The sequence below is a fragment of the Urocitellus parryii genome, chromosome 10 (assembly GCF_045843805.1).
Source record: "Urocitellus parryii isolate mUroPar1 chromosome 10, mUroPar1.hap1, whole genome shotgun sequence".
In the NCBI taxonomy this organism is placed as follows: domain Eukaryota; kingdom Metazoa; phylum Chordata; class Mammalia; order Rodentia; family Sciuridae; genus Urocitellus; species Urocitellus parryii.
In genome coordinates, this window is record NC_135540.1 from 143940991 (window position 1) to 143965416 (window position 24426).

At 51.6% G+C, this 24426-nt stretch overlaps 1 protein-coding gene across 6 annotated transcripts in view; it reads right to left on the bottom strand.

Moving 5' to 3' along the window:
* Positions 1-11969, bottom strand: part of Maea (macrophage erythroblast attacher, E3 ubiquitin ligase) — a 36990-nt gene extending 25021 nt beyond the window's left edge. For all 6 annotated transcript variants that reach the window (XM_026379462.2, XM_026379461.2, XM_026379457.2 and 3 more), the window contains exon 1: positions 11873-11969. In XM_026379462.2, the coding sequence (XP_026235247.1) occupies positions 11873-11941 (69 nt within the window). In that variant the 5' untranslated portion in view covers positions 11942-11969. The remainder of the gene's footprint in view (positions 1-11872) is intronic.
* Positions 11970-24426: the final 12457 nt, after the last annotated feature.

Consider the following 24426-nt stretch of genomic DNA (forward strand, 5'->3'; position numbering starts at 1 on the left):
TTTGTCATGAAGGGGAGCCTGGCTATGAATGGGCTGAACTACAAAAGGAGATTAAATGGAACAAAGAAAACCTATCAACCCAACAAAGGGAAGAAATAAAAAGAGATAAGTGTATAGAAAATAAGAAGACAAAGTAAGATGGTGAGGATTACCACAGCTTAACTCTCATCATGAATACAGACCAAGCAGGAAGAGAAACTTCAGAACACAAACACCAAGGGGGCGGTGGCAGGGTGCCTGCCTGGCACGCTCCAGGTCCTGGTTCAAGCCCTAGCATGGGGGTAGGTGCAAGGTAAACAGAGCACAGTCAGCACCACCTGGTAAAGCTACAATGTGAGTTGCAAACACAATTTCTAATTTCTAGTAGCCACAATAATAAGTAAAATAAGCCAGGCACAATTGTGCACATCTGTAATCCCAGCTGACAGAAGGCTAAGGCAGCAAGATAGCAAGTTCAAGGCCTACCTGGGGAGACCATGTCTCAAAAAAGAAATAAAAGAAATCACGAGGGCTCAGTATGGGGCCTCCCTAGCATGTGCAAGAGGCCCTGGGTTCCATCTCCAGGATTGCAAAAACCAAAAACAAAACAAAACTAAATATGAAATCTGTTTTAATATATTTTTACTTAACTCAATACATCCCAAATATTTTCATTTGAGCTGGGGACGTAACTCAGTGGTAGATCACTGCCTAGCATGTATGAGAACCTGTGTTAATCCCCGCCACCACCACCACAAGAAATTATCTAATTTCCAAATATTTTCACTTGAACACACAATTAATAACTGTTAGACACTTTGCATTATTTTATCCTTTAAAGACCAGGTTATATTTAACTCAGCACATAGCCATTTGGACAGGGAAGCTCACGCTTCTGCCCTGATGGGAATCATGGAACCCAGGCCTCAGATCCTCCTACTGGAGGTGACAGGAGATACAACTATGCCTCATCCTTGACCCTGCTGTTCCACGGGTCTCCCTGAAGACCACTCTGTGTGCAGGGCCACATGCCACAGGTGCCCACCAGAACCGTGCCTGTGCACTCCTCAGAAGGGCTGAGCCATGCAAAACATCAATGTGACACTGTTCTCATGGACACAATTCACAACTACACAACTCACCCTTTTAAAGGGTCAACAGCTTTCAGTGTGATAGCAAGGTTGTATAACTTCTTCGCCAACTCCTTTGAGAAGATATTCTTCTCAACAACAAACAACTCCCATGCCACTGAAGTCCTTCCTAGACCGGTGAATGGCTGGGCAAGCAGCCATTCACCTGACCCATCTGTGGATCTGTGTGTTCGGGAATTTCCGGAGACACGTATCTCTGGCTCCCTCCACTTCACAGAACATGGCTCCCTCCACTTCACAGAACATGTTCATCAACGAGGCAACTCTGTAACTCTTCCATGGCTGATCAGAGCTCCCTGCAAGCCTAAGCTGACAATCTTACGAGGCTTTGTGAGGATGTTCTCCCTCCTCTTGGGGGTATACCCAGGCAATGGACAGTAACTCTGTATATGACTTCCTGTCAAACAGCCAGGCCCCGTGCCAAAGTGGCCGCACCACTGCATGTTCCCACCAGCAGAACAGAGTACTTGGATTCCTCCGTGCTCAGTACTGGTCACTGGCCATCCTTTTCACTGCGGCCATTCTAGTGAGGATAAACTGGCACCTCTCTGTAGCTTCATCTGGCATTTTCTGAAGGACTAATGATGCTCAGTATCTTCTCCTGTGGTTACTGGCCATCTGTACATCTTCTCTGGAGAACGTCTACTTAGCCTTCATTTTTAAGTCACATTATCTCCCTTTCGTAACTGAATTATACGAGTTCTTCTAATATTGTAAATACTAGACCCTTACCAGATAGATGATTTGCAAGTGTTTCCTCTGTGTTCCGTAAACAGTTAGTTAGACAGGACAAGACCATGGCATCTGCAAATAAACCTTCGTTCCACTCTGAATGCCTTTTATTTATTTTTCTTGCCTACCTACCCTGGTTAGGACCTCCAGAAGTGTCAGATTTAAATGGGGAGAACTGGCATTGCTGTCTTGTTGCCGACTTCAGAGAAAGGCTTCCAGCAATAGGTCTGACATTAGTGTGGCTTTTAAAGAGGTCATTTATCAGGTTGAGGAAGTTCCCTTCTAGTCCTAGTTCGCTGATGAAAAGGGTTGAACTTTGTCAAAGGCTTTTTCTTTTCTTTCTTTTTTTTTTTTTTCTGGTGCTGGGAATTGAACCCAAGGTGGCAAGCACTCTACCAACTGAGCTATATCCCCAGCCCCTAAGGGCTTTTTCTGCATCTGTGCTTTTTGTCCTTCTTTGGTATTCACATGGAGGAGTCACTGAATGCTTCAAGTGACCCACAGTCATTTGCACTTCCTTTCATACGTTGCTGGGGTTCATTTGCCAATATCTTACTGAGAACTTGAGCATCCATAATTATTCATAAGGAAAAAAGATCCTGAAAATGTGCAAAGTTGTAGGGCGCACATTTCCTGATTTCCAAACTTCTTATAAAGCTACAACAATCAAAACTGTGTCCTGGCAAGAGTAGACATGGAGATGGATGCAAAAGAACTGAGTCTGGACAAAAGCTCACACACCTGTAGCAAAATGAAGACTGCTGGTCTGAGGCTCTCTGGTGATACTGGCCTCACAGATGAGTCAGGAAATATCATTCTTCTTCTTCATGCATTTAACAGGATTCACCAGTGAAGCCATCTAGCCCTGGGCTTTTCTCTGTAGGAAGCTTTAAGAATATCTTTGTTACAAGTATTCAGTCACCATTTAAAAAACTAAGAATGTAGTGATTTTATGTAGTTCAACTTAAAACACTTTTCCTCCTGTACATTTTTTGTTTGTATTCCTTGTCCAACACCACACGGAAAGGGGAGGTCTTGAATCTTTCTTATAAACCAGAATCAGCTCTCCACAGTTTGGTATTTGGTAGATTTTTTTGAAAATCTGTTATTTGCTTTTAAATTCTGGACCTATCTTGCCTGGCTATGCCAAATATTTAAATTTCTTTCTTTTTTTAAAATCAGATCTACCCAGTTCTTCCTTGGTAATCTGTGGCATGACCACCTCTAAGGTCAACCTGCTGAGCTGATGTTAAATTGCATTTCCTTTAGGATATCTTTCCTTGTCAGGCATTCACAAGAGTAATCCTTCCTGTTTTCATACTTGTACCCAGTCAGGCAAACACCCTGAGCTAAGACTCAGGAAACATCTGTACTTGCATCCCACCCTGTGGCAACCCTCCCACGCTTCATCATCTGCTTTAGGACACTTCCTCAAATCTTCTTCAATATTTGCTGTAGGTTTTCTGACAGCAGTTGCTTACAAAAACAGGCATCTCGGTTTGCCATCATAAAGTATTTGGCTGCCTTCTACTAATACAGGAGCATCTCCCAAGTGCGCAAGGCTTTTTATCTCCAACAACTAAGGAAGCTAATCACATCTTCTGCCCTGGATGGCGGTACATGTCCCTCTGTCTGGAGAGGTACAGAGAGTACTGCAAATCACAGTGGCTCTATCATGAACTGATGGCCCCAAGCACAGTAGACACCTTGAGGGAGGATCATCAGGGACAGAAACAGCTCAAACTCTGTTCTAAATGGGCTTCTTGAAAAATGACATGCTTCTGGTCAACCTCCCAAAGGCTGTGGTGAGATGTAGCTAAGGAAGCAAGGTAGGAGGGGCACTATCGCACCACCACGCTGCTCCCGTGGGCTCATGTCATGATACCACCCTCGACCCATTGGTCACTTGCAGAACACTTTTACACCACTGGTCCACTGTAGGAAGGGCAGTGCATGGGCAGCAACACACACAGGGCATGCAGACAATGCAGCATGGCCACAGCATGACAGGCAAGCAGTAGGACAGGTACCCACACAGTTCAGTGGCCCACACAAAACAAGCCACAAGCCCCACCAGCGACAGCTCAGGCACCTCCCACAAGCAAGGCTTATTCTTGCTCTGTAAGTGAGACATTTGATACAGCCTGAAGCACTGCGGAGGTCATGCTGAGATCATCCTTTCAGCAGTCCCATCCCTGGTTCTGGGTCAGCAGAGCCCCACTCTTCTTGGCCTCCTTATTACAAGAAAGAAATACCAAGTCAAGCACAAGTACCAAGCATCCTCACCATTTCCACACAGAACTCAGTACTTCCCACTAATGCCAGCCTGTCAGTACAGCCTTTTCTAAAGGCTCCTTCAGTGACATTGCTGCTGGCCAACCTCTACCCTGGACATCTGTTCCCACTGGAAGGTACTGTGAATGGGTTATCCCCCCCACCATATGCTCTAACTGCCACTCATGGGGCCCTGGCCGTGACTAAGCTGTGGGTGTCTCTCATGTGCCCGGTTACCCTGCTGACCTTTCCTAACAGTTGCGCTGACTTCTGAGTCAATTCTTACTGCTTTGGCAGAACTGCCCAAACAACATTTAACACTTCATTTGTTGATTGAAAATTATCTCTGTCCTCCAGCACAGCTTCTATTCCCAGTGCCCAGAAATACAGAGGCAAAACAGCAAACTGGAAGGCAATGCTGGCTGAGGAGGAGATAGGGAGAGACGGAGTGAGGCTGCCAGTATCAGCAATGATAGAGATGCTCACTGAAGAGGGGCATGAAGCCCAGAAGAAAAAGCACTAGGGTCATCTGAGGGAAGAGCAGGCCAGCAAGTCCAGCAGCAGCACAGAGGCCACTGTGGCTAAGTGCCCAATAGCAGTGGAGGAAGGGCCATCATGAAGGGACTGAAGTGGCCACTCCAATGACCCTGACCTTTACCCAAGCCAGGTGGAAGCCTCCAGGGCAGAAGAACCGCATAGCCTGTGATCTGATGGCAAGGTGAGGAAAGGGATTAGTGGGTAAGGGCAGAGCAGGAGACTAGCCAGGAGACCACTTCAACCCCTCCCCAGAGATGAAGGCGTCCAGGTACACGGCAGCAGGAGAAAAAGCAGGAGGCAGTTGGACCCACAGACGTTCTCCGGTCAAGCAAAGAGGGTATGCAGGTGGTGGGGTGCGGCTGTGAGAACAAAGGAGTCAAGGCCAGCTCTAAAGTTCTGGCTGAGGGGCTGCCCTTTACAGAGGAAGAAAGATGGGGCTGGTCTATGAGGAGGCAGTTAAGATGAAGTTTGGGGCTGGGGATGTGGCTCAAGAGGTAGCGCGCTCGCCTGGCATGCGTGCGGCCCGGGTTCGATCCTCAGCACCACATACAAACAAAGATATTGTGTCCGCCGAGAACTAAAAAATAAATATTAAAAAAAAAAAAAAAAAAGATGAAGTTTGGCTTTAACTCTTCCAAGCACTCTAGAGATCCAAGTGAAGAGCTAGGTCTTCTAGGCTGCAGGAGCACCAGGGCAGAGTGAGCACTGTACACAGAGGGCCCTTCCAGTTAATAAAACTCATGAGATCAACAAGACAGCAAGGACCAATGCCAAAGGCTGAGTCCAGGGCACACCAATACTCAGCAAGGCTGAAGGGTAATTGTGAATCTGCAGAATCCAGGCAAGAGTGGCACCTGGGAGCCAAACAGGAATACCCTTCAAGGAGAAGGAGTGGTCAGTGGCTATGACACTTTAAAGGTCAAGACCCCAAACACCACTGTGGGCTTGGGTAGCACCCTGGGGTCACTGGTGACCTCAGCCACAGAACTGTCATGGACAAGGGGTCAAAAGCAGAGGAGAGGCAACACTACAGACCAAAGGCAGGGCCCAAGTAGAGGGTGAATATGGGTCTTGGTTAACTGGAAGACTGCAATGTGTAGGTGTGGTGAACAAAGTCTGGCCCTGGAGCAGGGCACACACACTCATCCCCAGCCATGGGAGTGAGACAGCATACACAGGCGAACCAAGCCATGCACAGAGCACACAGATGCAGGTCAAGTATTACAGGCTGAAGGAAAAAGAATGGTCCTTGGATGGAGACGGGCACTGAGCATTCGAGGCTTTCTCAGCAATGGGCCTACAGCGCTGGGGCCAGCACAGACGCCGAATGGAGTACTGACCCTAGGCTGGAATTCTGTTGGTAACAGCAGGCAGGGGCTGAGGCTGCATGGAAAAGACACAGGAGCTAGAGGAGGGTGGAAAAGAAAGCACAAAGGGTTGACCACACCCAGATGACCCTGCATGCCATAAACAGTACTCTGGAATGCAGCAAGTCAACAAAAGTAGACTCAAAGTATTAAGGAATCTTCCAACCAGACAGTGGACAATTAATTTGGCAAATGGCTGTTTACTGTGACTCCATGCAAGAGGCACAAAGCCCCTGCCCTTGCTGACATTTATTTTAAAGGAGAGGTCTGACCAAAAAAAAAAAATGGGTAGGCAATTCTGTCAGATTATGATTAATGCTATAAAGACACCAAAACAGGGACAGAGATCAGATAGAACCACAAAATCCCAATTTTGTTTAGAGTAGCAACAAGCCCACAAACGTGCTATAGATTTTTTTTTTCCTAGGTTTCTTTAAAGCTGGAAATGATCACCCTATCCTCTGGCCAATGGGCTTAAATATAAATGCTCAACAGGACTTCTGGGAAGGCTTCATGCAGGTAGTGGGTGCAAGTGGGCAGCACAGCTTTTACGTCACAATTCCTTGCTAGATGTGAAGGCTGCAGCCCACCAGCCACTGTGGACCAGACATCAAGGTGATCTCAAGACCCAACAAGAGAAGCAGAGTAATCAAAAACACCCCCCAGGGCCTGGGGCTGGCTCAGTGGCGGAGCACTTGCTTAGCATGTGTGAGGCACAGGGTTCCTTAGCACCACATAAAAATAAATAAAATAAAGGTATTATGCCCATCTACAATGAAAATATTAAAAAACAAAACAAAAAGGGCAGGGGCTGGGAGTGAAGTTCAGTGGTGGAGTCCTTGCCTTAAAACAAAGGGATCCTACCAGCCACAGAACAAGTGGCAAGACCACACTGTCCTCAGTTGGGGCAGAAAGGCTGGAACAGTAAGAGCCAGGTCTGGGGTTCCCAGGCCTGGATCTGGCATTCTGTCTTGCTCGTGGCATCTCTCGTCCACCTTACAGACAGATGCCCTTCTGGGGCTAGCTACGGGAGGTGGGACCTCTCAGAGTTATCTGGGGACATGAAAGAGTGAAAAGTCAGAGAAAAGGTTAAAGGACATGCAGTCTTGTGGAGGGAGGGCCAGGGTTTAGCTGGGGGTGGTCACTCAGAGGAACCCCCACACCCTGCATCCTCAACATCAGTGCGGGGCAAGACCTGAACTAGAGAGCACAGACAGATGAGGGGCGGGCAGACAGGGAGAAGCAGCTGGCTACTTGCACACTGACCCTGGGAAACAAGGGCAGCAGGCAGGAGGACCCACAGCAGCTGAAGGAGGTCATCAGCTGTCAGGAGGGGGCATGGGTGAGTGTGAAGGGAAAGGAGGTTTAAAAGAGACAAGGCAAGGGTGGAGGGAAGCACAGAAAGGAAACTGGACCAGAGGCGGAGGCAGGTACTGGGTGGCACCAGAGCTTCTGTCAGGAAGCTAAAGCCAGGCCCTCAGTGCTGCTGAGTGTTTCGCTTTATTCATATGAATGAATAGTTCCTAGTTACCAAAACAGTGGACAATTTTTTGTTTTTTTTTTTTTCAGATTCTCAAACTATTGGCCCTGCAACACCTTGCACCCCAGCAGTCAGCAGCCTTTGCGGGCAGAGACTAAGCTTCACAGCACTTAAGTCACCTAGGCATCCCATGCTGCAGTTCTGCAGATAGGCACCTTTACCCACTGCATGCAACTGTGTGACTCTACTCCCTTCCAGTGCCACTTCGCCTCCTGGGGCTTGCTTCCTGTTCACTGACCTCTGCACCACAGCCCAGGAGTGAATCACATCACCCTGAACAACTGTGTACTTTCGGGGGCAAGGCTGCCAAAACTTCAGCACAGCCTTGCCCATCAGTCACCCTGACTCCACAGTGTCTTCACAGCACCTAACGACTGTGATCTGTGCTCACCTGCTCAATGCCCTCTGTATGCTGCAGTGTAGAGTGCAAGGGAGGGGGACCCTGCCTGTCTCCTCCAGACACTCCAAGCTCCTCACAGTGCCCAACCAGAAAGGTTAACAAAGAGCACAGGTGAAGGTACAAGGGCATCAATGCCTGCAGCTGAGCCGCACCCAGCTTTGAGGCCACTGGCTGGGCTGTTACACCCAGTTTTCGAGCCCCTTGGCTGCTATGAGCTTTGTTTTAGTCCTAAAGTGGTCTGTTCATTCTAAAAACTAGGTATTAGAAAGTCTTTCTTTTCCTAACTTGAATTCTGCTTAAAATAATAGTACCTAAAAAATAAATAAATAAATACAACCTAGCAGCTAGCGGGAATCCAAGCCTGCCTCCTCCTTGCAGGACCTATCCCCCCAGAAAGGCACAGATAAGAGGAGGACAATGTCCACCAGCCCAGAAGAAGAAAACACAGAAGCACCAACAGAACAGTGTCTGCTCCATCCCATGTCCAACAGATGACGTGAAACATGAGAATGACGGTGGGAGGAAACAAAGGGTGGCCCAGCTCCCAGGAGAAAGGGGCCTCAGCTGTGCCCCCACACGGTGGGTTTAGGAGCCAGAAGGGCAGAATGAAGCTGCTTCAGTCAAGAGTGGGTGGTTCTCTAGGACTGGCAGGGCCCAGGCCTGGAAAAGGAAGGGGTTAACACACTGCACACCCAGTAAAGGGTAAGAGAAGGGTATTGAGCATAACAACCCTCCTGGGAAGAAGTAGGTCTACTTCACACACCAAGCAGGGTCTAGGGCAACAGAGCTGGAACCAAACCCTACACGGGGTCCAGCTCCTAAGCCAAACACCGTAGTCACCAGTGTTTCTCCCACTTAAGAACCCATGACCCTCCCAAATCTAGCCAAGAACACATTTGGAAAACTGCACCAGAAGTTATAATCTGAGGCACTCTGTCAAATACAACCCAGGCTATGACACTGCAGGGCAGTACTTGGTCAACATGATTATCCTCAAAGGAAAGGCAGAAAATTTAAATATTCTTGTAAAAAAATCAAACCACAAGAGAATAGTTTGGGAACAACACCTCTGATTCTCAGCCTAGTGTCTCTGAGGAGAGGATGACACCACCAAGCAAGTTGAGCTGGGAACCCCCTCGCTGGGCTCCAGGAAAGGACAGAGCTGAGCCCATGCAAGACTTGAGGCAGAGTGAGATTCCAGAGCCAGGTCTCCTAGCAACAAGTGCCAGGCCCCTGCCCCTGGGCCCTGCAGACTCCTACCTGATCTGGGTGGTAACAGAGAAGGCAGAGATAATGCTAGTTTACTTCAACTACCTGAAGGGAAAAAAAGAAATATTAATGGAATGATCTCTATATAGCATAAAAATTTGAAGAAAAAAATTATTTTTATAACCAGCAAAAACTTTTCGAGCCAGAGCTTCTAGTTCAAGATGAACTATACATCCCAGTTTCTCCTTACTCCAGAGGACCATCACTTACAACCTGACAACAGACAGCCTCTGGGAAGGTCCTAGTCACAGCTAGAACACAGGGTGTATCTCACAACCCATACCCCTGTACCCCTTAAGAACACAGAACAAGTTCCTAAAGCAAGATCCAGAGGTGCTCACAGGTGTGACTCTGTCCAGGGGATACCTGGCAATGTCTGGAGGCACTGAGGGGATCCTCCTGGCATCCAGAGGCTAAGGCTGCTACTAAACACCCTGCCAGGCAGGGCTGCACAGGGCTATGGGAAGGCCTGCCTTGGTCCACCCACTGTGGTGGACATGGAGGCGCAGCACAGAACCTGCCCAGGGCTAGGACATGCTGGCAACAACACCTGAAGAAAAACAGGACCCAGGTACCCAGGAGCCCACCACCAGCCCTGAGGCTGAGGAGGTAGACATCTTAAGTCCACAACTTGAATCCGCCTGAGGCTCCCAAACCTGCATGTCTAAAGACTTACTCAGCAAGAAAGCAGTTAAACTCTCCCCAGAAAATTCAGTCCAGTACCCACCAGTTCCCATGACCCTGCAAGAGAATGCACCCTTGACTGAAAAAGCACACTCATTTCCATGCCTGCTGGCACCCAGCCCTCACTGCCTTCTGACTCTAGTCTGTGCCTGCGTGTGGACCTTCCACAACCGCCAACAGTGCAACTCTGGAACCCTCAGCCTTCTGTTAATTCTTTATTAACTAACACTCCTGGGCTAGCATGTGTGGGGCACTGGGTTCAATCCTCAGCATAAAAATATAAATAAAGGCATGCTGTCCATCTACAAGTATAAAAAAATTTAAAAAAAAAAACAACTCCTAAATCAATGATTCCTAGTTCCCAATTAAACCCTTCTCATCATTCACTAAGAATTATTCCTGAAAACTTCCTAAGGGAAAAAAAATTAACAGGGACATGCAGTCAACAGAACAGAGGAAGTAGTGTGTGGATGGCCTCTAAAGGACCTGGAAGAGCAAGACAGCTATTTCCTAGGGGAAGTAGCATCTCTATGTGCAAAAATTCTGCTTTAGTATCATTATTAAAAAATAAGGTTTTCTTTAAATATTGCAAGCCTGCCTGCAATGATATCACCATCTTTCTGTGTCTGCTAGAGTACCCTCATGATCATTTTCAGAGAGCTACACAAAGCTTTGGAATGCAAAGTACGCAGGCAATCATCAGAAAAGAGGACTTGAAGAACCCTTTCCTAACCATCCATTTCCCTTCCTAGGGCATTCAATGAGTAATGGAAGGGTTTCTGCAAACTTTCCTGCCTGGTGGTTCCCACATTCACCAGCCAAACCAAAAGCAAGGCAGTTCTGGTCTGCCAACGGGGTGGCAGAAGCTGCCTAGGGCTAAAGGTCAGTGGTTAAAGGACCCCTCTGATGGCGCCACAGTACAGATCACTCTGAGCCGAGGGGTCTTCATCTCTTACCTATAGAAATCCATCGGTGGCACCAAAAAAAGAGTATAAATGCCCACCACCTGAGTCCTGGCAAAGAATTGGTGGGGCCAGCAACAACCCTCACTTCCTTGGTCAAACAAACACTGAAATATAAAGCTGCTGTGCAACATGGCTGCTCACCTGCTAATGAGCTCTGCTTTCCTCTGAGGACAACTACAGAGGGCGGCCAGACGTCAGCTGCGACAACGCCAACAGGTGCCTTCCAGACTGCCAGGGACACGGGTGCTACCGGGCTTACGTGTGAAGCACCAGTCAAGCACCAGGGCTCCCCTATGCACACGGCGCAGGATTCGACCGCACAGGCCAGCTCCGCGCCTATGCTCTCCATGCCCGGCTAAACCGACTTGGGGCCACTCGGCCACACCACCTATCACCAGTGAGCTGGACGGTGTCGCCGGCTGCTCTGGTCGGAGAGAAGCCACCATCCCCCAGGAAAGGAACGCAGGGTCCAGAGCGCGGCCGGCTCTCGCAGGAACGTCCGACCTTGGTCCCTGAAGGGAATCCCTCCGGACGCAGTCCGTCAAGCGTCTCAAAGCCCGGGTCCGAGGAGCTCCACGGAGCGCGACTCGGCGCCGCGCCCACCCAAGGTCACGCCCCCGGCGGCCAAGGCCCGAAAGGAGACCGAGGGCAGCTGGGCCCGGCCCCCGCCCCATTAGCGCGGAGGCGGCCGCCACGCCCCACCGGGCTTCCGGTTGCCGCCGCAGACTGCCCAGCGACGCCAGCCTGACCCGCCGGAGCCTAGGCCCTGGGCCGCCCCCGGGCCACCCCCAGCCCCACCGGCCACGCCCGGGGCCGGCCCCCGGCCCTCGCTCATCCTAGAGCCCAGCCCAGCCCGGCCCCGCCGCCCCCCGCGGACCCCGCCCCCGGGCCCTCCGCGCCTGGCCCGTACCCCGCACCCCCCGAGACCCCGGCGGGAGGCGCGGCGGTAAGCTGGACAGCGCAGCAGCGCGCACCTTGAGGGTCGGGTACTCCTGCACCTTCAGGGTCATGGACAGCTGGGCCGCCGACTCCTGCACCGCCATCTTGGGCCGCCCGAGCGGAGGAGGCGGGCGCGAGGCACGCCGGGTAGTGACGGGCGCGGGGCGGGGCGGGCAGTACGTCTGCACCAATCGCGTCGCCCCGCTGCTGGCTGCGCAGAAAAGCGCGAACCAATCACAGTCGGCCTTCTCCAGCCTCAGCCAATCGGCGACAGGTCTGACGGGTGGCTTCCTCCTTGAATTCCCCGCGGAGCCCTGGCCACAGACGCCTTGGCCCTGGCGGATCGGCACAGAGAGGTGTCCTGGCTGGGCGCGTCCCTAGAGGCGTGTGGGGCCCGGTGGTTGCCGCGCGTGGCACTTGCACTCTCCTGGTGGTCACCCCCCTGCGGTCACCTCTCGGATACACCTGCTGGCGGTCCCCGCGGCCTCCCCTGCTCTGGGGGACTCCTTGCCTATGTCCCGATTTTCATGGATTAACCGCCACGGGAGTCCGGATTCGGAGAAAGGCCCAGTATCCAAAACCAACTCGCAGGCCCAAAGCCCCCCTAGCAGGAGGGCCCGGAGCCACTGGGCCTTCCTCTCGTGGCACCTTGGTCCTACCATTTCCCCTTCAACCTTTCGCGTTTCTCCAGCCTTTCTCACCCCCTTTTTAAAATAAAAATGAAGATTCATCTCTTAGGAAATGACGTCCATATTAAACAGCCTCTTGTGTTTCACAAAACACATTTATAAGCAATGTTTTCAACATTAAGAAAGCACCCAGGCACCGCGGACAGGGGAGGAAGGCCTGTGTGGGGAGATGTGCAGGAGTTCCGGCCAGTGGGCCCTTCCTTTAGAGCTGTTTTCCGTTTTATCCTGGGGATGGAGGCCGAGGATAGCGCCTTCGTCCACAGCTTATGGCCCCGACTCCAGGACAGGAGGGCTTTGGGCACTCCGGCATGGCTTAAACACCTGGACTGTGCAGCTCAATGAATGTTTGCCCAGGAATGTGCCTCTACCTATGGGCATGCTGGTCAAGACCTAGGATGGTCCCCAAAGCTCCCTGCCCCTCCTAAGTTCATGTCCCTCAGGGTAGCCAGCATTCTGATCTCTCCCTTCTGAGTTTTCTTAGACTTCTCACAGGTGGAACTGCACCCTCCAGGTTTATGTTGCCACTATGTCTGGTTCTCTCCTGTGGTCATGGACATGCTCAGCAGTGTGGCAGTATTTGATGGCCACTGCTCCTTAGAGACTTTTGCTTCCATTACTCCAGGGATTCAAGACTGACCAAAAGAAAAGGACACACAATTTCATTTCCACGGCAGAGTAATCATGCCCTGGCACCACTGTAGTAGGAATATTCAGGGACACTAAGGGAAAGGTTTGAGTGTTGGAGAAGTTATGGACCTCTCACAATCTGGTTGGATCATTCAGTCTAGAGGAGTTTTGTTGTACTTGGAGGTTTATGATTTGGTAAGTGTGAGATCAGGCAAGGCGGGCAGTGACCAAAAGAGGCAGATTTTAAAAAGGCCGACAAACGAGGCTTTATTTGAGATATCACTCCCAGGCAGAACTCAATCAGAGTGGACAGGAGAAGGGTCTGAGGAGAAATCATGTGGGAGCTTGACTAGACTGGAATTTTATGGGGCTTAGGCAGGAAGGGAAGGGCTGGGGACTGTAAAAGTGTTTTTAGAGTCCCTTGTCCAGTTGGAGTTGGTCAGGGAGCTAGCTGAACTCCGGGATTGGCCAGAGGGTCCTGCTGATTGACAGGCATTAGTCAGGAGATCCCACTGATTGACAGGGATTTCTGCAGGCGCCTGATTGATGTTTCTTTGGCTCGAAGGCTGCTTTTTCCTAAGTCACCGCCACTTACCTGACAGTAAGAAGTTGTGTGTTTCATGTTCCTTACTCTAGTGATGGATCATGCCCCAACACTCCCCCCCCCACCCGGGAGCTTGGCCAGTTTGCACAGAGGAGCATGCTGGGAACACAAGTATGTGGATATAGACTAGGTGTGTGTCTTAGAACCTGGTGGCCTTGGCTGGAGGGCCCTACAGGAGCAGTCACCCCAAGACGTTGAGGGACCTGTGTCTCTGTGGCCACAGGCCTCCTACATTCTTTGAGAGAACCAAGTTCATGCCTTAAGCAGTTATAAGTGATTGTCTTCATTGTGGCCCCAGGGATCATTCCCCAGATAAGAGCCAAGAGCCTGGTGCCCTTTGTTCCTGGGGAGGGCAGCACCTGTGCAACAGAACTGCCCACAGAGGCCTCAGAGGCTTCCTACTCTGACCTGGTGTGCCTGCTGTTGCCAGGATTTGCAGTGCTTTGGGTGTGTTGCATTCTGGGTACGGTGATTTCTAGAAGCTCAGACTGGGAGCTGGGGAGAGTACCCACATTCCGACAGTGCCAAGGACCCTGGCAGGAAGAACAGTGCTTGGCACCAGCATCCCAGTGGTAGATGCTAGGTTTGAGCCCACAGGGCCCAGCTCAGCCCCCAGCATCCATACAAGAAAGGATGCCCCCCACCCAGTTCCTCAATGCACCTCGATGCCTTCAAATCTCATCCCTCAAGAATGTCTATGTGGGCTGGGGCTGGGGCTCAGTGGTAGAGCACTTGCCTTGAATGTGTGAGGCACTAGGTTCGATCTTCAGCACCACATATAAATAAAAATAAAGGTCCATCGACAACAAATACATAATTAATTTTTAAAAAAAAACAGTGTCTAGGGGCTAGGGGTGTGGCTCAATGGTAGAGCACTTGCCTAGCATGTGTGAGGCACTGGGTTCGATTCTCAGCACCACATAAAAATAAAAATAAACAAAAATAAAGATTCAACCCATATATATATATATATATAGATAGATAGATAGATAGATAGATAGATATATCTCCACTTCTGCTCCTGCTCTTCTCCCTGCAGGTGGGGTGGGTAGGGTACGAGTTCTCACCCATCAATTTGCAGGGTCTTTCCATGGCCACCCATCCTCAACTGTCCAAGGCCCACCCAAGTGGCCTCATTGGCATAAACTCAGGTGCAATGGGAAAGGGACTCATGATGAATAACAAAGCTACTCTTGACCCTCTGGAGATTCCACATGTTTCAGGAACTCAGTGCCAAAAACCAGAGATAAAGAACAAGTTTTAAAATATATACAAACATATGTATGTATTTTGTTTTTGTGCTAGAGATTGAACCTAGGACCTTGCTATTGCTAGGCAGATGCTCCACCCGTGAATCACACTCCCAGCCCAGGATCAAATATGTTGTTCATCATACTCCAGTACCCTTCACTGCCAGGGTCTCTGTCTCTTTAGTTCTAACTTCTGAAACCTTAGGATCCATCCAAAGTATGAATGGCCCAGTGTGGGTGGGTGGCTCAACTAACCCACCATACCAGGGGAGGGGTTTGGGGGCACACAGGCCCCCAGAAGCCCCCTCTCCTCCACTGAGTGTCTCCCAGGAAGCCTGTCTGGGGAACCTCCCCTTGACTCCTGTGTCTCCACCAGAGATCTCACAGCCAGCTCTGGGGGCACACCAGCAGGCCCTGCTTTGGTCTCACAGGCATCCAGCACTCAGAGGCACCCCAGCAATGACTCACGCATAAAAGCCAGCACCACGTCTCCTGGTTTTACAAAAGGAAGGAGCTTTATTATGAGGCCGACCACAGGAGGGCAGGTATTATAAGCCCAGATCTGCTTCCAGATCTACGACATCAGAGGAGTTGTCAGACAGAAGAGCAGGGGCTGCTTGCTTACTGAATGGCAAGAACCCCTGCTGCTGGTGTGGAGGGCACTGCACCTCTTCACGGGTCACACGCTTCGTTTCTTGGGTGTTATCACACTCTGTTCAGGGGGCTCTGGGCTTGAGACATCAAAAGGTCATCAAACAGCCAGGCAGGGTGGCCCCTCTCCTGCAATTCCAGTGACTTAGGAGGCAAGAGGATCACAAGTTCGAGGCCAGCCTGGGTAACTTAGCGAGACTGTCTCAAAACAAAAATTTTAAAAGGGCTGGGAATGTAGCTCAATGGTAGAATGCTTGCCTGGCATGTATGAGGTCAGCAGTCAGTTCCCTAGTAGCAATAACAGTGATAATGATGTCATTTCCATGCAAGCTGGAGTCTGTGCATGTGCCTTCTTGAGAAGCTGGTTCCACATGGTTCCTGAGTAGACACTGGAGAACAACGCAGGCACTTTCCTACTGGTTATACCAGGTGTCCTGGCTGATGTCCTCAGGGTCTGCCCTGATGGCTCTGATCGGCACGGCAGGAGGGGCCACCTCCTCTCACCCACCCAGCTGGACCTGGTGGACTGAAATTGCCCTGTGGTATGTTGACCTGCTCATCTCGTAAGAGGTGGCTCAATTGTGTGTGAAACTTAATCTTGAATAAAACCTGTACTTCACATCAAATGATAAGATTACACATAGTTGAGTGGTTTATTGGCAAGAAAATAACATGATTTGATTTTTTTCCTTGAAATTATTTAGTAGTAGTAACCTATAATTAGTTTCTACGATTAGATAGAGATTGAATCCAACCAAACCACATAATTGGTATTTTCACAACATCTGCTTATAAATGTTTCCGAGGAAACGGCTTCCCAGCTGCCCGGAGGGAGGAGGCCCAGAGGCCCTGCCTAGGATTGCCAGGAGATGGGCAGCCTCCAGGGTCCTAGTGGGCTCCACCAGGGGTAGGTGCTGGGGTCTGAGCTTGTTCCTACTGCAGCAATTGTAAGAAGTTCCTTCTAGAAGGTGGCATGAGCCCTGAAATTAAAAGGCTGGGGTGTAGGACAAAGTTAGGGTCTTGGGTCCAGAAAGGCCTATCTCAGGTGGACAGTATCTCCAGCACAGGTACAGCCCAGACAGGGCTCCAACCAAGAAGAGCTCTGACGAAGTGCAACTGGTCTTGTGTGCCCCTGCACCTGCTAAGGAAACCTGGTGCTCACACGCACACAGGTGGCCTGCAGGAGGGTTGCCACCTGGAGGTGGAGGGCTGCAGCAGTACCAGGGCCAGCTGTGGGGAGGAGATGCAATGGCAAGGCAACAGCCCGGCCATCTGGCCTGAGGTCTCCACACGGTCACTGAGACCCTTACTATTTGGGGTCAAGTTGGTAGAATTAATCTACTGCTTTCCTGACTCTCAGCCATGGAGCCAACTGATAATTAGGAGGACACTTACAGCCACAGGTAGTCACCAACACACGAAGTCACAACAGAATGTCCCAAGAGGAGACTAGTGTAGCGACATCCCGGTGGCAATGTGTCCAAAACTGGAGGAAACAGCAGAAATGGAATACCTTCTGCAGAGCCCAGGAGCAGACCAGGGCCTAACTGGTGCAAACTGCCAGGGGGCAGCCAGGGAACAGGGGCACATCACTCCCCTGTGTCCCAGAGTCGTCCTCAGCCAGTTCTCAGCCCCCAGAGCGACACAGCATCTGTTACTTCCCGTATTCAAAGCCATGCTGTGAGCTGGGTGTCATTGTGCCGTGGCCCATCTCAGAACACACGGAGTGACATAAGTGCAGACCAGCCTGGAAGGGCCGGTCACCTGGTGTGGCAGACACACCTTCCCGTGATGGGTTCTGGTAGACACACCGTACCACATCAGCCAGGGGGCAGTCTGGGACCCTGGCAGTCTGTCTCTCCCCAGGGACACTGTGGCTGTTTCTCTGCACAGGTTGGTTTGTCTGCTCTTAAGCTTTGCCTTCAGTCATCCCCCTTACCCTTGGGAATATGGTCCCAGGCCCCCAGGGGTGCCTCAGGCTGCAAATTAGTCACAGCGAGAGATTAGCAACAACTAATGATAAAAAGAACAACTGTGACCACATACCGTCACAGAAGATATTTAAGCCAGGTTTGATGGCACACTCCTGAGACAAGAGGAAAGAAAGTTCAAGGCCAGGCTCAGCAACTTAGAGAGACCCTGTCTCAAAATAAAAACGAGAGAGCACCCCTGGGTTCAATCCCCAGCACCACACACACACACTTAAAACTTATACATTGCTTATTTCTGGAATGTTCCATGCAGTACCTTGCACCACAGCAGAACACAGGGAGCTGTGAGGTGGGAAGTGGGGCGGGGGGACGAGGACACTTGAGTGTTCCCATCAGGAGATGGCATCCACCTGTGTGAGGTGGGAGTCTTCCTCCCATGGTGTGCCCCCTGCTGCCCACTGTCCTTCATTCATCCTGTGTGGCGCCAGCCAGGTTGCCTGCCATCGGGCAGAGTTGGCCCACCGCAGAGGGTTCTTGTGCAGGGTCCTGAGATCAGGTCTCCTGTCTCTCCTGGGGTATGGCTGGGAGTGGAATCCTCCTAGCAGACAGTGCCGGGCACCCAGCCGGGTGCAGGCTGTTGAAGGCAGGGCTGCTTTACCACTGAGCCACACCCCAGCCCCTTTTATGTCTTGTCTTGTAACAGAGTCTCCAAAGTTGATCTGGCTGCCCTCAAAGTGCGATCCCTCTGCCTCAGCCTCCTGAGCCACTGACTGGGATTACACCCAGATTGAATGTTTCCTCCTGTTCTCACCAAAAAAAAAAAAAAAAAAAGGAAGGAAGGAAGGAAGGAAGGAAGGAAGGAAGGAAGGCAAGAAAACCACCTGCCTCAGGTTTTTTGTTTGTTTTTTGAGACAGGGTCCCTGTACTGCCCAGGTTGGCCTGGAACTGCTAGGTCAAGCGATCCCCACCTCAGCCTCTGGAGCAGCTGGGACCGCAGGCCCAGGCCGCCTTCCTGGCTTAAGTATCAGCAACTGTGAAGAGTTAGACATTTATGTCTTTTGCCCCAGAGAACCAGCTTTTTAAGATTCCTTCTACAGAAAGGCCCGTAAGTGTGTGGAGACCCAGGACAGTGAACTCAGGTGTGGCCACAGGCAGCCACAAAGGGACAGTGTGTCCCACGGGGAGAGGTAGTCAGAGCTCAGGGGAAATACACCTGGCAGAGCTGCCTAGACAGGCACGAGCCTTCCAAGCTAATCACCAACAGCGAGATCAAGCCACCTGCCTGCTGTGCGCCACAGGGGCAGAAGGTGTCCCCTGCCCGCCTGTGACCACCATCTTGTTAGACCTTACCAGGGTCTCTGCATTTGTAATCAAGTTGTGAATCTGGAGGTGAAGTGTCCACACAGCGGGCAGCAGCTAACCTGGATGACAGGTGTCCTTCTGAGAGAAAAGGACCTGAGACACAGGGAAGAGGTCACGGCCCTGGAGGCCCCAGCCCTGGGACCTGCAGGGAGGAGGCCCAGGGAGATGGGGAAGGGGGGACCAGAGTGAGAGGTCATGGCCCTAGAGCCCTCAGTCCTGAGGCGGCCATGGCACAGACACTGGGGACCCCTGGGCCTCAGCCCCCCACTCTGGCGGAAGGAATGAGTCGCGATTCCAGCCACCGGCTGGGTACTGAGCCGTCACAGCAGGCCCGGGAGTGTGACTTCCTTAAGAAGAGCAGCGCAGGTGGTGGGAGAGGGGCCTTCCTCCTGTGCTTGGGGTCCTGCCTGGCTACTCATGAGCTTTGCCCTGCAGCTGGACTGGAGGGCCAGTGGGGGCCAGTGGGCAGAGAGGGCGTCAGGCCCAAGACGCCAGCCGACCCTCCGCTCAGGCGGGGCCTGTGAGGTCTTCCAGCAGCCCACCTTCCTTTCAGCCAGACTCAGGCGCTGGATTACCTTCTGCTCTCTTCGTCCTCCCCAGGCCCAGAGACTCCCAGGAGGAGCTTGGAGACTGAAGGTGAGCGTGAGGGGTCCTGGGTGACAGCGCTTCCTCTTCTGGCCACTTCCCCAGGTAGTGACGGAGGGTGCAGTGAAGGGAAGGTGGGAGGTGTGGCTGGCCACCAGGCTCCTGGGTACTGCTCTGCAGTCCTGAGAGGTCCTCAGAGGCTGGCTGCATGCCACAGCATGGGGGCCTCACCCCTGCAAGACACTGGTGGGCGCACCCTCCCCACACAGGGAAGGGCTGCGGCAGGAATCCAGGGCCACTCTGCAGCAGGAAGAGCTGTTTGCAGAGGCCAGGCCAGGGTGTGCCCAAGTTGTGAGCAGCCTGGGTGGGAAGGGGCAGTGGGCCAGCACAGTGAGGCACAGACCTACTCCACAGCCCTCCCACTGATCTGCTGGGAGTGGGCCACAGGGCAGATCCCAAGCAGAACTGGGACCTGGGACGGGAGGGGGCAGATCTGCAGGTGGAGGAATGACCAGCACTCAGATTTGTTTTAAAATGTTCGGAAGAGCAATGAATCCCTGTTTGGCTGTGGATAGCCAAAACAAACCAGCCAACAAACATCATACGTAAGAGCACAAATACTGACATTCTACACTAAAATAGCTTCTATACTGTGGGTACTACAGAAGTTAGTCAAACCCACTGTCGTGTGCCTTCAAGAAGTCAAAATAGGGGTTAATTTTGTTGTGTGATAATTCCCCAGGGTAGGATGAAAACAACCAGACCTGGGCTGGGGGTGTGGCTCAAGCGGTAGCGCACTCACCTGGCATGCATGCGGCCTGGGTTCGATCCTCAGCACCACATACAACCAAAGATGTTGTTTCCGCCGAAAAATTAAAAAAAGAAATAAATATTAAAATTTTTCTGTCTCTTTCTCTCTCCTCTCTCTCTTGAAGAAAAAAAAAAGATTTAAAAAAAAAAAAAAGAAAACAACCAGACCTTACACCCAGACATTAGGGGACTGCTTCCTGCTGCAGGGGCCTCCTTGTGTGGCCTCCGGGAGGCGCTGCTGTGGCTGCCTGTCACTCTGACGGCTGCCGATTGAAGAGGGTCCATGAACAGGTCAGCCCAGCCCTACACAGGCTGCAGAAAGCCTGAGTTTGCAGTTTGCTCTGCACATAATTTGATCTTATGCTGGAGGCTCCCACATTACATCGTTATCACAAAATTATTCTTCAATAAAAGCACCTGCTTTGTGATCCCAATTCTATTAATTTGGCACGTCCTTTCATCCATCACCAGGGATGCCAGCAATGTCATTTGTCACAGCTACAGAACAGACGACTTGATCTACTAGAAAGGTACGTGGACCTGCCAGTTGTTAACAGTGCCGTGACCACTGCTGCTTCAGGTGTGGCCCATGGTAACTGGACTTCTTAAGCAAGTGCCCCGTCCTTCTGGAGAGGAGGCTGTGGAGCGCCTGCAGTATACTGGGGTCAGTAGGCCTGTCCACACCTCCCTTTGGGGAGCAGTACAGGCTGCAGGACAACAGATGTGGTCAGTGAGCTCCTTGGGGTAGCCTGGGCCCCCAGAAGCCAGTGCTACAAAGCTGGAGGGCAGTTCCTAATTGCTCGGCCAAAATAGAAGGTGGGTCTGGTAGCAAAATTTTTCATATTTTTCACCTTATTTACTCAATAACATGGTTCTTCCTGCCAACTAACTGTGCATGTGTTTCTCCTGCCTTCGCCAGAGCCACGGAGCAGGAGCAGGACGGCTTCTCCGCCGTGTAGCAGGTTCCCATTCCAGTCCCCACCATCTTAGTGAGGTCTCAATGACGAGTGTGTTGGGGGGACAGAGCTGGGTCCTTCAGGAGCTGCCTCTGGTCACTGCACACTCTTCCTGCCTAGCAGAGGGGGTCCTGCAGGCCAGGACTCACCCCACTCCTGTCTGCAGGACCTGCGGCCAGGCCACCGTCCCTCCTTCCTCTTTTCCCACTCAGATGGAGGGGGCTCCAGACCAGAGGGATTCCAGGAACATGGTGAGCAGTAAGAAGGGCCCCAACTCCTGACACCCCATCCCCAAAAATGGCTGTGCAGCACCTGCATGGAGCCTAGGACGTGGGCTCCAGCCTTGGACAGAGCCCTTGGGCTGACCTTGACCTCAGTCTTTGCAGGCCATGAGGAACTGGTGGAAGAGGCTCCTGGCCAGCTGCTCTGTGTGCTCGGCTTCCTGCCTCAGGGACAGATACCTGAAACAGCAGTTTGGAAGAGGGAGCTTTCTCGTGCTCACGGCCTCAGAAGGTTCAGTCCACAGTGAGGGTGGGCTGGCTCCAGGGAGAAACATCCCGGTGGGAGTCACGGCAGAGGAAAGCTGCTCAGCTCTGGCAGGCCCCAAGCATAGAGAGACGGAAAGGGAGGAAGGGGCAGAGGACAAGATATACCTCCCAGCACACACGCCCAGTGGCCCCTTCCTCCATATCACACCACCCCCTGCAGTCTCCATCCCCTCAGCACCCCACATCACGGTCCATCCGTGGATTGATCCACTCTGAAGGTCATCGCCCTTGTGATCCAGTCCCTTCCCAAGAGCCCATCTCTGGAAGCATGCAAGTCTTTCGGGGGCACTCCAGATCCAAGCGAAAACAGCCGTGATCTGAAGCTGTTGTCGGGCTGCGTGCAATAACCTGGTCAGTGTCTTTGGGAGGAAACATGGGTCCTGGGTCAGCAGCAGCCATTGGAAATGAAGACTCTAAGATGCACCACAATGACATCAAAACATCAAGGCTCTGAGGTGTCCCTCTGCAAAGATGGGCACAACTTCAGAGTGGGAAGCAGCAGGCCTTTCTAAGAGAAGTCAAATGGGGCCCGAGGACAGGAGAAGCAGGACTTAGCTGCTGCATCCCATCTCTTCTGGTGACTGTGGAGCTGGACCCTCTGCTGATCTCTAGGTGTTGCTCAGGAGATGGCGGGAGACACCTGTGATCCACGCAGCTGTGTTCAGCTGACAGCAGCTGCCTCTCAAAGCAGAGCGGGGTCAAATGGAGGCACACTGAGCACGCCCTCTGTGAGCTCCTGTGTGCTCTGTTTGGCTTCTGTTAAACCAGATGATGTCACCACTTTTGCTTTCAGCTGTCAATGGTCTCAGAGAAGGCTCTGTCCAGATGGCTCTCTCCCTCTCTCCTGGCCCACACCTCACCTCACCTTACTCAGCTTCAGGGCCCCCCCTTCCACCCTCTGTTGGTGCTGGCCTGCTGGAAGGAGCCCCTCAGCAGCACCCATCTTGCTCCTTCGCTTTGGCTGGATGGCAGAGCCGCTCTGCCTGTCATTCACTCTGCCTGCAGGGCGGTTCGCGGACCTCTGGCCGCTGTGTCTTCTGGTGAAATGTGTTCTCGTCCCTCACTTTTCCACCTCCGCCCTCAGCAGTGCGGCTGGTGTGCCGAGGGGAGGTCTTCTTTGTGCTTTCCCGCTCGGGGCTCCCGGAGCTTCCCTTGTTCATCAAGTTTGAAAAGTTCCAGACCGTCATCTCCGCACACACTGTTTCAGACTCTGGCCCCTCTGTGTCAAGCCACACACTCACTAGTCCACTTGGCCACATCCCACGGGTCCCAGATCTCTTTTTCAAAACTCCTTTCCCTGATTGGGCCTCAGTTTGGGTGATTCTGGTTTCCTGTCAAGGTTACTAGCTCTTTCCTCTGGAGTGAAGCTCAGCTAGTTAATTCTCCATTCCTGACATCACATTTTCATTTTTAGAATTTCCATTTGGCACTTTTTTTAAGTTCCCACTCAGCTGCTTAAGTTTCCCACCTGCTTGTGCATGTCACCCACGTTTCTGCCACGTTCGCTATCACACCAGTCCTGGTTGGGTCTCTTTGGGCCACGGGCTCACATCTCCAGATCCACTTCTGTCAGCACCTTTTTCCTTCTCCCATGGACCATTTTCTTGCTTTTTGTGTGTGTCTTGTAATTTTTTGTTTTATGCTGCTCATCATGAATAAAGACTTGTTGACACAGAAGTGATTGATACTTATCTTTATCAAATAAAGGACAGGCTTCTTCTTTGGTAAGGACACTGAGTGAGGGATAAGTTGATTTATTTGCAGTTGAGCTGGGTCTGAGCTCTGTTGTGCTTTCAGTGAAATCCAGTTCACCATGACCATGAGTGTAAATATTTTGGAAGATGAATCGGAGCTTCGCCTCCTGAGGAAACTTAACTCTGAATGCTGGTGAAATGCTCAGGCCTCAGGGCCTCATCGCCTGGCCTCCCGAGCTGGGGGTGCCTCTCTGCCTTGCACCACATATCACTGGTTGCTTTCCACGCTTGGTTTTCTGTGACTCAGGACATCTGTCTGCCCTCTGTTCTGTCCCAGACTCACGACCATGGCATGTGCTCAGCCGACGCCACGCATGTGGGGGGCTTCCCCCAGGCCCCCCCCCACACTCCCTGCAGACCTGCCCTGGGTGGAGGGGATGCTCAGCACTCCAGTCCACAGGTACCAAGTCCAGCCAGCTTCTCCCAGCACACATTCCTCCTCAGACCTCTACCCCAGAGAGGCAGCCACGGTCCTTCTCTCCAGGAAAACTCTCATGCCTCTAGTTGATCCGAGGTTCTCCATATGCTCAGCTCTTTGATGCAGTTAGAAAAAACAGACTGTGATGCTGTGGCATGTCCCCTGGTTCTCAGGATGGGCAGGATGTCCCTTTGCGGTGTCCATGTCCCCGAGGAGATAGCCATCCTCTCTGAAGACTGGTTTCAATGGAAGAGGAGACAGCAAGGCAAGGTGTGTGAAGGCCAGGGTTCTCACCTGTTGGTGCTCTGACGCCTTGTGCTCTTGCCGTCACAGTGAAGCACATTGTCACCCACAGTGGAGTGTCTCTTTTGCTTTCTAAGAAAGAGTATTCATTCTGGATTTTC